The sequence below is a fragment of the Dioscorea cayenensis genome, chromosome 18 (assembly GCF_009730915.1).
Source record: "Dioscorea cayenensis subsp. rotundata cultivar TDr96_F1 chromosome 18, TDr96_F1_v2_PseudoChromosome.rev07_lg8_w22 25.fasta, whole genome shotgun sequence".
In the NCBI taxonomy this organism is placed as follows: Eukaryota; Viridiplantae; Streptophyta; class Magnoliopsida; order Dioscoreales; family Dioscoreaceae; genus Dioscorea; species Dioscorea cayenensis.
In genome coordinates, this window is record NC_052488.1 from 2,023,484 (window position 1) to 2,038,205 (window position 14,722).

Genomic DNA, 14,722 nt, shown 5'->3' on the forward strand with positions numbered 1-14,722 from the left:
ACTTTGGTACGATAATATAGGCGTGACCTATTTATCTGCAAACCCGGTGTTCCACGCTCAAACAAAACACATTGAAGTTGATTACCACTTTGTCCGTGAAAGAGTGGCACAGAAGCTGTTAGATGTGCGGTTCATTTCAATCAATAATCAAGTTGCTGATGGATTCACAAAGGCTCTGTGTGCCAAGAAGTTAGATATGTTTAAATACAATCTTAACTTATGTAAGTTATGATTGAGGGGGGATGTTAGAGATAAGATATGGATGTTAGAGATAAGATATGCTTCTCAAGATAGACTCATCTATAGATAGATAGCAATGTATTAAAGATAGAAGGAGTTTATAGATAAGAATCAATATCCTCCTCACAATCGTAACCTTCCTGTAACCAACGCTGAGTTTTGCCAGCTATATAACAAAGCTAAGCGGCCTCCGTGAGAGGTGAGAATGCTTCCACCAAAGTTTACATAGGCATGGCGTTCTATGCGGCCATGGTAGAGGTGGGCACGGGCCGGTTAACCGTGCTACAGGAATCGGCCCGTGCTACAGGCAAGGCCCGCCGGGCCGGGTTGACCTGGCAGAACCACCGAGTCCGGTTCACTCAAAGAATGAACCGGACCCAGCCTGTCTTATCACAGAAACCGCCGGGTCCGGGCCAGGCCCATTTGACCGGGTGGGTTTTTACCATTTTTATTAGGTTAAATAATACTTTATTATTAAATTACAATATTTTATTTACAAATTAAATTGATAAACTTTCGAAAATGATGCCATGGATGGGATTCGAACCAATGACCACCACCATGGGGATTATCACATTAACCAATTGACCTACATATCTTTCTTGTTTAAATATAAACCATAAATAAATATAAAAAAGTTGCAAATTTTTTTTTTTAAATATAATTCCAAACAACAAAAAATTTAAAATAATTTATAATAACTTAAAAAATTTTAAGAAATATCAAAATAATTTCAAAAAGGATAAAATAAGTTACATTTTAATTTGTTTATCTATCAAATTAAATTATTAGCACACCTTTATAAGTGCAATAAAAATTACATATCAAGTAGGATTCTTATTTTAAATTAAAGTCATCATTACTTATTTATTTATTATAGTTTAGGTTGCCTCTAGATTTCAATTTGGTCTTTAACTATAGGGTTATTATTGTACTCATCATGTTGTCATTGAAAAAAAAGTTACTAATCAAAATAATATGGTGTTAACCATTATTCAAAGATATTCCCTTTTTACTAATCAAAATAAATATATGTGACAAATAAGAGTGCCCATATTTAAGAGAATTTAAGAGTGTGCATGTATCATAGTCTGATTAAGTTTTGATCAACTCGGATCTTTGGAGCACAAATTTTCTGAATCTTAGCTTGAAGTTTAAATTTATTTAAAAAATATCAAAACTCCAAATTTAATTTCAACTGTTAATATTAACTATTGTCATGTGTTTATGATGTGGTTAAAATTTCATAACCATCATAGCTGATCTGGATACCCGATGAGCTACTTGATCAACACAACATTTTCATGAAAAATTGCAGACTTTCGCCTTCAAAATTCATCATTTCCTTGATTATTCTTCTTTTTTTCTCTATTTTTTCCCTTTGTTTTTCCTTTTCTTATTTTTTCTTTTGAATTTTTTCCCTTTTCCTTTTTTCTTTTATTTTCTTTTTTTTTAATCTTATAGTTTCTTATAAGATTTGCATGTAATTTCTTAGAGTGAAATTTATAAGAATCATTTCAAAATTCATGGAATCACATCTTTATTCAATTTGATAAAGAAAATAACATGATAGAATTTGTGTTTTGCCTCGAGAAGCATATATCATGCTTGACCAATTTACTCAAATAAGAGCACTGGACATTCTGACATAGACAAACACGAACTTTTTTAATTTACAACATGCTTTTATTCAAATGGAGAAGACAAACAAGAGAATGGAACTCATAATTTGCCTCGAGAAGCATATATCACGCTTGACCAACTTGCTCAAATAAGAGCACTGGACATTCCGTCATAGACAAACACAAGTTCTTCTTTTCTCTTTTTTTTTTTGGTTTTATTTTCGCCCTTTTTTCTTTGTTATTTTTTTCCTTTTTTCTTTTTTTTAAGCCTTTTCATATCATGCATTAAATGTACATCATGGATAATATTTTTTCAAAAAACGCACATTGATGGGTGGCATAGGTCTTCTTTCATCGGCATTGACCAACTGATAAGCTCCTCCTTCGTAGACGACCTCCATAATGTATGGGCCTTCCCAATTTGACTTGAACTTGCCCCCAGCATGATTGTTGGTGATGATTGGTCTTCTTAACACCCACACCATCTCTCCCTTCTTGAATGTTCGAATGCAAGCCATCTTATTGTAAGCACGGACCATCCTTGCTTTGTAGACTTCAAGATTCTGTTGGGCCTCTAGCCTTCTTTCATCTAAAGCATCAAGCTCATAAAAACGCAAGCGAACTCTGTCTTTGTTTGTGAGTTCATTCTGTAAGGCAATTCTCAGAGATGGAATTTGTACTTCAAGTGGAAGAATAGCTTCTGTACCAAAAACCAATGAGTATGGTGTTGATTGAGTTGGTGTTCGATATGTTGTCCGGTATGCCCATAAAACTTCAAGAAGCCTTTCGTGCCAATCCCTTTGACTTTTTGAAACTGCTTTCTTCAACAATTTGGATAATGTTTTATTGAATGCTTCCGCAAGACCATTTGCTTTAGCATTATAGATATAGGGATACCTCCAATCTATTTTATGATGCTGAGCAAACCTTCCAACCTTGAAGCTTTTGAATACTCGCCCGTTGTCAGAGATGATCCTTTGAGGTGTTCTAAATTTATATAGCACATGGTCTTTGAAGAATTTGATGATATTCTCCACCTTTACTTCCTTTAAAGGAATGGCTTCTGCCCATCGTGAAAAATAGTCAGTGGCAGCTAATATAAAGCGATGCCCTCTTGATAATGGAGGCTCAATAGGGCCTATCACATCAGTCCCCCACATTTCGAAAGGCCATGAAGAGATTGTAGGGTGCAAAGAATTTGGATGTTGATGAATGAAATCGGCATGAGGTTGGCACAGTTTGCACCGTCTTGCATATTGTAGGCAATCGTTAATCGTGCTTGGCCAATAGTACCCAATATGTTTAATCTTCAACCGCTTCTTTGGTCCTGACTGGTGCGCTTCACAAATACCAGAATGGACTTCATACATGACTTCTTCAGACTCCTCCTTCGAGATATATCTTAGCAGGAGTTGATCATATGATCTTCGATAGAGAACATCATTAACAAGGGGAAACCTCATCGCCCTTTTCTTTAACTGCATCGCCCAAGACTTTTCATCTGGAAGTTCGCCATACTTCAAGTATTAAATGATGGGCTCCCTCCAATCATCTTCGGCCACCGTTAGAACTTCTTCTATTCCGAGCTTCTTGTTTTCTAACTCTTCATCAAAACATGAACTCAATACTCCCTTGTTTCGAATGGTGACTTGGATCTCCTCTTGATCTAGATCTGCCAGCTCTTTTGCCAGTTTGGCTAAGCTATCTGCTCTTCCATTAATTGACCTAGAAACCCTCTCCAGGTTAACATCAGGAATTTGCTCCAATAATTCAATAACTCTCTGATGATACTGAAGAAGTTCTTGCTTATGAGTCTTGAAGCTTCCTTCAACTTGATTTATAATGAGTTGTGAATCGCCATATATATGCAAGCTTTGAATCCCCATATTGACTGCTAGCTCCAATCCAGCAATAAGAGCTCCATATTCTGCTTTATTGTTTGTGCATGGCTTCAACAAGGAAATCCCACATTCAGGAGAAATGAAGATGAGTCTAATACCCGCTCTAACTCGAGGAATTTTAGGTCTAGCAGTTGGTTGGATTGAAGAAGCTCCATTAAAGTACATCTTCCAGCATTGTTTTCCCTCTTCAATTGACAAAGTCTCTTTATCAGGAAGATCACATCTCAAGGGAGATTCATTGGGCAAAGGATGCGCTGTGAGGAAATCTGCCAATGCTTGACCTTTAATTGCTTTCTGTGGAGCATAAGTTATGTTAAACTCCATGAGTATCAATGCCCATTTTGCTAATCTTCTAGTAAGTAATGGCCTTGACATCAACTACTTGAGTGGGTCTATTCTTGAGATATGAATGACTTTACGTGAGAGCAAATAATGCCGAAGCTTTTTTACTACAAACACCAAGTAGAGACAATGCTTCTCTATTGGTGTATATTTGCTTTCAGCACCACCAACATTCTACAAAGGTAATAATAGGGCATTCTTCTTCCCTTCTTCATTCTCTTGGGCTAGTAGAGCTCCAAGGGATCCATCCAAGGCTGTTGTGTATAAAATCAGTGGCTTTGCTGCAATTGGTGCCGCTAACACTGGCGAATTCAGTAAGTAGTGCTTGATTTCTTCAAAAGCAATTTGGCATTCATCGTCCCACTTGAAGGGAGCATTCTTTTTCACCAACTTTGAGAACGGCTTACACCTGCCCGAAAGATTGGCGATAAACCTTTGGATATAGGCAAGACGTCCTTGGAAGGACCTCAGCTGCTTCAATGTCTTTGGAGGTGGCATTTCTATGATCGCTTTAATTTTGGAGGGATCAATCTCTATTCCTCGGTGCCTCATGATGAATCCAAAGAATTTCCCTGATAGTACCCCAAATGCACATTTCATAGGGTTCATCTTCAAGTTATATTTTCTTATACGATCGAACACCCATTCTCAAGTCATTGAGGTGTTGATCTCTTGATTGTGTTTTCACCACCAAATCATTTACATAACACTCAATGACTTGGTGAATCAAATCATCAAAGATTTTAGTTATGGCTCTTTGATATGTTGCCCCTGCATTCTTTAGTCCAAACGGCATAACTTTGTAGCAGTAGATGTTTATTGGTGTCTAGAACGTAGTATGCTTTTCATCCTCTGGGTCCATCTTGATTTGATTGTACCCAGAGAAACCATCCATGAAAGAAAACATCTCATAAGAGGAAGTGTTATCAATCATGATCTCCATAACAGGTAATGGAAAATCATCTTTGGGACATGCTTTGTTTAAGTCCCTAAAGTTCACACATATTCTAATTTGCCCATTCTTCTTCGTGATGGGTACTGTGCTGGCGATCCAATTAGGATACTTTTCTTCCCTTATGAAATCAGCTTCAATTAGTTTCTTGGTTTCTTCAATAACGCTCTCCTCTAGATCAAACTTCATCTTTCTTGGTGCTTGTTTTGCTGGTGGAAAATTTGGGTCAATGTAGAGCTTATACGCTGCTACTTCTGTATCAAGCCCTGGCATCTCCTTATAGCTCCATGTGAAATAGTTAATATAATCCGCAAGATTGCTTTAAATGGCTTCTTTCTCTTCTTGAGTTAGTTGTGCACTTAAGAAAGTGGGTTTAGGATCATCCTCACTTCCCAAGTTGATTTCCACCAACTCATCAATTGTCGCTTGCCCTCCGTCTTCGAGCTCAGACGGTGCATCTTTCAACTTTATATCTTTTATGAGATGATCATTTGATGTCTCTTCAAGTGGATCTTTATCTTTTGTATCCGACCCTTCAATAGCTGACACCATGCGACATTCATATATTTGTTCATCTTGAAACCCAAGCCCCTTTTTGCTTAAGCCTTGACCTTGCATAGCAATCTTAAAAGGGTGCTAGAGTCTCTCAAAGAGAATATACCTATCTTTTGAATGCTTCAAACTAATTTCGGCTTGCTTTATTAATTTTCTTAGCTTAGGAGGGTAATAATCTGGAACCCTCAATGGCCAAGGTTCTTCATCTTGCATTGCTTTGCTCATCAAAATATCTTCATCCTTAGATTTATTGGGATCAGACTTATAGAAGAGAATCCCCCTCTCCTCTTGATGGTGAGAAGGCACATAGAAGGTGATGGGTTGTTCTACCGAGTTAACATGTAATTCATCAAGAGCTTTGTAAAGGCACTCCAGTATTCTTGTAACATGAAGAGTGCTTTTAACCGGAACTTCATCATCACCTTCTTCTTTTTTAATTGGTAGGAATGAAGCTTTTTCTCCGTCAGAACCATCACTTCCAAAATGCCAGCTCCTCTTGTGACGACAAGCAGTTGAGTGAGCGATTTGTATGTCTTCATGATCTTTTTCTTTTTCGAAAGACTCTGTGTCACTTCCAAAGTGCGGTTTCAAAGGTAGAAATGAAACCTTCTTCCGAGTGAGCTTGGTAGTTTTAGTGACCTTCATGAGGGCATCATCTTTGGCTGTAGAAAGCTTGCCCCCTTTTGGTGTATCTACAAAATACCGTGCATCCTCATAGTTGATTTCATGCACACAAATGGTTGAATCTCTCCATCTATGTGGTATACTTCATCATCCTTCATATACTTCAAACATTGATGTAAAGTGGAAGGAACCACATAGTTTTCATGTAGCCATGATCTTCCCAACAATGCTCTATAGGAAGCATCAGTGTTGATAACATGAAACTTCACTTCTGATGTTAGTCTTCCAATCTTGAAAGGGAGAGTAATTGACCCAAGGGCTTTTTGACTATGCTGGTTAAAGCCTTGGACAACAATCTTTTCAACTGATAGGTGATATGTCTCCAAAGCCAAGGCATGCAAAGTCTTTAGTATCATCAGATTTAGTGATGAGCTTAGATCAATGAGGATTCGATTGACTCTTGTCCCATCACAAGACCCAGTAACATATAAGGTCTATTGTGCTCCTTTGTCCCCAACAACAAATCCTTCTCTAAGAAATTAATTGCCAGAGAACCAAATGCGTAGAGAGCTTCTGTCATATGAGCTTCAACAAAATAAGCTTGGTACTCTTCTGGGTTTTGCAAGACATGGATCAATGTGTCTTTGAGCTCCTGTGACATCATTAACACGTCAAAAACACTTAGTTGAGCTAGAATTTTCTTCAAGTTGGCAGTAATATTATAATCTTGTGTCTTCAAAGTAGAAGTCTTGTGTGGTTGCACAATATCTTCATTTACGTCAATCACCTTCTCCTTCCCTTTATCTTTAGTGCCACGTGCTTGCTCGAGAAGCCTTCATACATTATTAATCATTCGAGGCTCCTCCTCCTCATCTTGGTGAGTGCACCCATTATTATGTCTTTCTTTGATTGTCAAGGCATAGCATGTATCTGACATCTCAAAACACTCCTCAGGTAGGTTTATGGCATCCGCCTTGAGTACTTTATGTAACCAGCTCTTGAAACCATTACAATCTTCCAGTGTATGCCCTATCAAATGATGAAAATGACAATACTCAGGATGATTTTTCATATTTATTGTAGCATCCCTTCTCTTCTTTAGAAGCAATACCCTTTTCTCCACCATCTTCTGAAATAATTCTTGAATTTTATCTCTTCTTATGGAAAAGCTCCCATCTCTTACATTACTTAAAAGTTGAAATGCTCCTCCTTCCTCCATGTCAGCTCTTCTATCTTCACTATGTTGGGGAGGTGTTTCCTTTTGGCAGAAAGAAGCCTCTCACAGGTTCTATGATTCCAGACTCATTCCAAGGATCATCATTATCTGGAACATGTGGTTTTCGATGAGTGAGATCATATGTCACCTCTTGGATGAAAGATGGAATCTCTTCACATGGCATCACCTTTATGAGAATTCTGTGTTTGGGTACCCTTCTTGGTTTCTCTTTTGGATAGTGCTGGTTTGCTTGGTAAGATTGTGTTGAAGTTTCCTGCAACCTCGCATTCGCCATTCGAACCCTTTCTTTAAAAGCTTGTTTCTTTTTCTGTTTTTTACTCACATATGGTCTCCCATGTCGATCATATAATTGCTCAGGTACAGAATCATCCTCATATGGGTAGTAGAGCTCAAGTTCATCTTCATCATCAACATCATCTCATGCTTCTTCATATATGGTAATAACTCGACAAGTCTCAACCATGGGCTTTTCATCTTCAGACTCGTCTAAGTCTGAGAATAGCTCCTTCACCTCATCAGGGAAATAATCACCTAATGTAATTAGGGCTCTCTCCTTTTGCTGATAATCTTCCAAGGAGTCAATATATTCGTCAATAACTGACTTCTTACGATGGAATTTAGCTGGCTTTATCTACTTCTGTTTCTTTTTCTTGTTCTTAATCTTTTTATTCTTCTTAGTTTTTTGCTTAGGCTCCTCGTCTAGTTCTTGAGCTCTCCGCCACTTGATACCAGGGAGCTCTCCCAACTTCTTCAACATCTTTCTTGACTTTTTTGAGATGAAAATTTCCCATAAGCCTTCTAGAACTCCAAGAGGAGCAAGCTCCTTGAGAATTTGAAAACCTCCCTCAGCTTGCATGCCTTTTGATATGCCCCCTGCATTTTGCCTCCATAAAGCTTCTTCTTCAAGTGTGACTGACACATAATTGGTATGCACTGCTGGTTGATCGAGCAATACATTTTAAGATAAAGTGATCTTCCCCTCCTGATACTGCCGCTCGATCTAATCTTTGAATACATAGCAATTCTCAATCGAATAACCCAATATTCTGTGATATGGATAACAATTTGGGTAATCTTTCTTGTCTGCTTCTTCTGGTCGCTTACTCTCCGGCAGCTGTAAACCCACCTTCAATGCATCTTTGAATATCTTCATCACTTTGTCTCTTCTAAAAGAATACTTTTTGCTCATCCTCTCTTGAAGAGAACTTATAGGCTTGGATGGTTCATTTCCACTCCCAAGTGATGGTGGTTTTGGCTTATCATAATTTGTTGATGTAGTGCTCTCTTTTATTTTATCAGTTGTAAAGGCCACATGCTTAACGCCTTCTGGTTTTTTTTGTTTTTCTTTATCCACTTTGGTGAGCTGCATTGTGGATACTACCCTTGGACTTGTTCTTTCCAATTTTTTAACTTGAGAGATCAAATCTTAGAAGGTGTGAATGTCAGATGAGCTGAGAAATGGTGCCATCCAATTATTAATATTCCCCACCAATAGCCCCACTACATGCACCTGATCGAGTGGCTGCTCACACTTGATGCTCAAGTTACGGCATCTGATCACATAATCTATGACCTTCTCATCCTTGTTCTATCGTGTGTTGGCCAAATCAGCTATAGTGATTTTATCACTGACTCCGCCAAATCGGACTCTAAAGGAGTCTTTCATTTGCTACCACCTTTGAATAGATTCAGGTTGCAAGTTTGCATACCACTCGAAAGCCACACCAGTTAGACTAGCAGCAAATTGTCTTAACAACAAAGATGGGTTGTTGCTTGTGTCTCCGCATGCTATTATGAAATAGGCTAAATGTTGATCAGGGTTCCCTAAGCCATTAAACTTCTTGAACTTAGAAACATTGTATCCCTTAGGATAAGCCACTTGATCATGAAAGCTTGAGTAGGGCTTATCACCATCACTTTTTAGTGTAGCACCCTTGGCTTGCTTTAATTGTGCAGCAACTATTTTTTGTATTTCTTCTGGAGAAATCGTTGGCTCAAGCACTGCCGATGTTCCAGCTTGCTCATGTAACCCAAGCACTTCTTCTTCATCATCTTCTTCCTCTTGAATAACTTGTACAGATGGTGCTTGCCTATGAACCTTGAATTATCATGGAGTAGGTTTTGGACCTGATCACTTAAATGAGAGATCACACCAGTCAAATATGCAATAGTCTGCATCATAGATATATGATCTTTCTCTCGTTGATCCAATTGCTTCTTTAATCTTGCAAATACTGGATCTTTGTTCAATGTAAATATAAGGTTGTCATCTTCTTCTTCACTTGAATCATTATTCCTCCTAGGAGGAGTTTGAAACCTAGCTGCTTGGGAGAAGGATTTTGCCCTTTCATGTGCCCTTTCTTGTAATATTTGATCAAAATCTTCTTGTTGTATGCCACTTGTACCAACTTTTGTCTTCTTTCTCAGCCTAGTAAAGGGACGCTCAAGCTCAGGCGGGTGTTTAGACCCTTCAGTAATTACCCTTAAGGTGTGTACTTCAAGGTCTTTCATTGCCTCATCTTGTTTCCTTATCCATTGGAATTTTGAATGAGGGGGCGAGTGCATAGTCTTCTTATAAGCTTGCTTCTTTGGTAGTGCAAGTCTATCAAACACAGAAGCTCATGACTCTGAGATTAGGTTCTTCTTCCTTAGATAAAACTCCCTCGGTGTCATCTTTTCAGTTTGTAGCTTCCTGTAAGAGGTGTAGCTATTATATATCTTCTTGGCAAAAGTTCCCTTTGACTGATGAAACTTTGGTGGCTTTCCCCCTCTCTTCAAATCATTCTGCTAGGATCGAAGCTCACTGGTTGTAGAGTTCTCCCTCACCATTCGCAGTGGTGTGAAAGAATTTGTAAATGAATTTGTAGAATCATTCCCTGAGTCTTGGAATGAGACAAAACTTGCCTTCTCCTGAGGTGAGGGTGTCTTCCTCTTGGTTAGTTTTGGGCACCCCATCATAAAGGATTTTGTTGGGGTGGCCTTGGGCTTCTTGAAGATGCCGCTCTTTTCTCCTTCAGGCGTAATTATAAATGAAGGCTCTTCTTCATTCTTTCCTCCCTTCATATTCATGACTTTCTTTTGGGAAGGTGAGTCGGTCGAAAACAAATGCTTTAACAACAATGGCATCCTCTTTGAACTCAGTAAGGGGTATAACATTCGGCCGTCGTTCCCTTGATGGCAAGGGTGGGACATGGACTCCAGTTGGTGATGATGGTGGACTTGGTACAAAGTTGACATACTCTGAGACAGTCCCAAATTTAATCTCAGCTCCAGCAATGCCTTTGTACACGGAAGCATAGGGAAGCTTTACTTGGGTGCCCTCTCCAAGGAAAATGGTGCATGATGTAGCTGCATTGTTGGTGTTGTTTGTTAGTGCCATTGCGAAAACCTGAAAAGGAAATGCCACGTTAACGACACTAGGTGATTCTGCTTTCTTTTTTAATTTCTCATTCACACTTTGTTTCAAAGATGGGAGGAGAAGTGTGCCCCACCGGGCGTGCCAGACTTTGTGGGCTTCTTTCTTTTCACCCTGCCTTTAATTGGGACTGACTGGTTAAAAAGCATGGATCACAAATAAATTTCTTTAATTTTTTTCATATTTCAGATGATTGCGGGTTCATAACTCCTATTAGGAAGCCCCTAATATTAATTACCCCAGACAATGTCATGGGAATCTCCGATTAAAAAACAAGTGTGAACAAGAAATAACTAAGCAAACATAACAATTTTTTTTTATTAATTTCAAAAATGCATATGAACACATGATCATAGGCGAGAATACACAAACATTAAAAGAGCTATTTTCTAAGAGAGCTTAACAAGAGAATTTTTTTAAAAAGAGAGCTATTTTATCGTGCTCTTCAAACTTTCCTTTTGCTTGGCTAGCGTTCCTAGCTCCTTTACTAAAAATATGTCGGAAGACCCTTTTATCTTTCTGAATGTGGCCCTCCTCGATTTCTTTTTTTATGTGGGTTTGTGTCTTGACACATCGCTTAGTTCAAGCTGTGGTCACTCTACATTCATAAGTTGCCTACTTAGTCATTTTTGCTTCTTTTACCGCTTAAGACTTTGGCTCTTTGTGCTTGTAAAATCTCTAGCTCCTTAACTTGTGAAACTCCTCAAGTCTTTGACTTCTTGGTGCCATGAAACTTCAGAGTTGAATTTGTCGCTTACATGAGGCATCTAGGTCTTGACTCTTCAATGCTTTTGAGCCTTGACCATTGGATTTTTTAAGTCGTGACCTTCAACATGGTTAGGTCATTAACTTAATAATTTTGACTTGCTTTTAAAATGGATCTCAAACTCATTTTTTTCGAAAGAGACCTCATAATGGGCTTTAGGAAAATCTTTGCCAACTCAACTTTTTCAATGAGTGTTGACGAGAGACATTTTTCGTCTTTTTTGTGAAAATTTTTATTCATTTTTTTTCCTTTCATTCATCATCATTTTTCTTTGTGAAATTTTTCTTTTTTTTTTTACTCTTCCTTTCATTTCAAGAAAAATTTTTTTTCACCTTTTCTCACTCTAACACGTGTCAAAAGATCTCAAAGTGAGTCTGAAGAGAGATATTTTTAAAAACAATTTTAATCTTCACCCCAGTGAGTGTCAAAGACTTCAACGTGAGTTCAAATAAAATTCCTTTTTACCCCCCAAGAGTGTTAAGACTTCAAGTGGGGTTTGAGATATTTTATAAGAATTTCTCGTTACCCCAAGAAAGTTAAGACTTCGAGGTGGAATTAGAGAATTTATGAGAATTTCTCGTTACCCTAAGAAAGTCAAGACTTCAAGGTGGAATTGGAGAATTTATAAAAAAAATTTCTCGTTACCCCAAGAAAGTCAAGACTTCAAGGTGGAATTAGAGAAATTTATGAAAAATTTCTCATTACCTCAAGAAAGTCAAGACTTCAAGGTGGAATTAGAGAAACTTATGAAAAATTTCTCGTTATCCCAAGAAAGTCAAGACTCAAGGTGGATTTAGAGAAAATTTTATGAAAATTTCTCGTTACCCAAGAAAGTCAAGACTTTAAGGTGGAATTAGAGAAACTTATAAAAAGTTTCTCGTTGCCCCAATAAAGTCAAGACTCAAGGGGAATTAGAGAAAATTTTATAAAAATTTCTTGTTACCCCAAGAAAGTCAAGACTCAAGGTTGAATTAGAGAAAATTTTATGAAAATTTCTGATTACCCAAAGAAAATTAAGACTTCGAGGTGGAATTAGAGAATTTATGAAAATTTCTCGTTACCCCAAGAAAATCAAGATTTCGAGGTGAAATTAGAGAATTTATGAAAATTTCTCGTTACCCCAAGAAAGTCAAGACTCAAGGTGGAATTAGAGAAATTTATAAAATTTTTTAAGAGGAGTTCCTACAAGAAAATTACCGAAATACCCCCGACTCAAATTCATCCTTTATTCATTCATTTTTTTTCCTTCTTCTTTTTTCATTTTTTTATTTCTTCTCCCTTTTATTCCTTTTTTTTACTCACCCTTTATTCATTTTTTCATTTTTTTTCATTTTTTTTCTCTTTTTTTGCTCACCTTTCATCATTTTTTCCTCTCTTTTTTTCTTTTTTTCCTTCTATCTTTTTACTCACCCTTCATTTTTTCTTCATTTTTTTACAAAAGTACCCCTCACTAATAAATTCCTTCTCTATTTTTTTAAAATGAAAATGTTCTTTTTATTACCCAATCACCAACATCAATAAAAGGGTTCAACCTTCCAAATATTCTTTTTTTTTTTTCACTTTCCAATCATCTTCACCATATGATCGAAAAACAGCTTTGAATTTCGCTGGAGTCTTCCTTTCAGTTCTGCAGCAACAGCATCAATGAACTCCTAGGTATTTAAATATTGGTCTCTGGTCACCTTGGATCCATAAATGAGGAGGTCAGGATCTTTAGTCATTTTTTTAGATTCCACGCAGGCAGCTTCAAGCTTTTCAGTGAAATCAAGCAGTCTAGCATTCTCATCCAAATTAGCCATGTGCGCAAGTCCTTGTGACCGAGCAAAGATTGATGCAATGCTGTTTGTACTAGTTTCACCACCCTTCTGGTGAACGCGGTAATGCCGAGTGACAGTGCAGTGTGCAGCTTCAGTTTTAATAGTTTATTTCTTTCATCAGGGCAAACCAGTATTTATGTTATCAAACCCCAGGGACCCAAAGCCTTGAGCTAAGAAATCATGCATATTCCAGCAGCTTCAAACTTGGTTTTTCCACTCAGCTTCATACACTTCTAGGAATATATCTCTAAATCTCCCATCACATTTCTTCTGGTAAGCAGTACTCATTGAAGCTGCAGCAAAAGCGCGAATTTACTCGTCAACTCGAAGTCCTTCAGGAGAGGATTTGATCAAAAACCATCATCAGCGGTGGCAGCGGCGATGACAGTTGCACCAGCTGCGGCTCTGGCTCGTCCGAGACAAACATCGAAGAGACGAGGCGGTAAGCGTTGAACATGAGAGCCAGGATGGTGAGGAAGGCCGTCGGCATGGATTATCTCTGCCATCGCCGCATAGAACGCCATGCCTATTCTTCTTCACTTGAGTTGGTAAGAGAGAGAGAGAAAAGCATGTACGTGCATGGGTCGGAGCTCACAACAAGAGAAAGAAAGGAAAGAGAGCTCGGGTTCTCATAGATGAGGAAGAGAGAGAGAGAGAGAGAGAGCACGGGTAGAAAAGAGAACATGAGAGGGAGAAAAGAATGGAAATTCATGCTGATTTTTTATCATGGATGCATGTACGTGCATTTAAATTATTAAGAACATCAACGTACATGTATGCATTAATTTTGGAAGAAAAATCATGGGCTGGTGGGACCCATGTAAAATCATGCATGCATCTTATCTTAACGATAGGCACATGCTCATCATTGAAAATGGAGTTCTTCACATGCATGGGGTTTGAAGAGAATGCATGTAAAATATAAGGAAGGAAGTTGGGCCCAGTGCATATGAAGGCATGAATGCATCTTATCAATTTAAATGTACATGATAACAAGATCATGGATTCATGATCAAATGTACATATGAGCATACATATATATAGTCTAAGACACATAATACCATTTTTTTAATGGTTTCAGTCTCTCTTCATCTTCGCCCTATTGTTTCTTTTTCCGACCTCCTCTTCTCTCCGTCGTCGGTCTTCCTTCCTTTGAAAAAGCTTTTCGTCTATTTTTTTTCCGTCTCATTCTTTCTCTCTATTCTTTCTCTTCCAAATCCACTTGTTTTTTTTGTTCCCCCGAAATCCTCA

The 14,722-nt window shown here is 38.0% G+C and overlaps 1 protein-coding gene across 1 annotated transcript; it reads right to left on the reverse strand.

Annotated features, from left to right (window-relative positions):
* Window positions 1–9,142: 9,142 nt before the first annotated feature.
* Window positions 9,143–9,984, reverse strand: LOC120282187. Its single transcript, XM_039288945.1, has 2 exons — window positions 9,625–9,984; window positions 9,143–9,571 (listed from the first exon to the last, which is right to left on the reverse strand). Exons 1-2 carry the CDS (start codon window positions 9,982–9,984, stop codon window positions 9,143–9,145), a joined length of 789 nt encoding a protein of 262 aa, XP_039144879.1.
* Between the last annotated feature and the right edge of the window lie 4,738 nt (window positions 9,985–14,722).

Excerpts from the sequence above, each read along its gene's own strand:
- LOC120282187 (XM_039288945.1), bottom strand. The coding sequence starts at position 9,984 with ATGAAAGACCTTGAAGTACACACCTTAAGGGTAATTACTGAAGGGTCT. Across the intron at positions 9,572-9,624 it reads CTATTGCATATTTGACTGGT|GTTCATAGGCAAGCACCATC; the intron begins GTGATCTCTCAT and ends TGATAATTCAAG.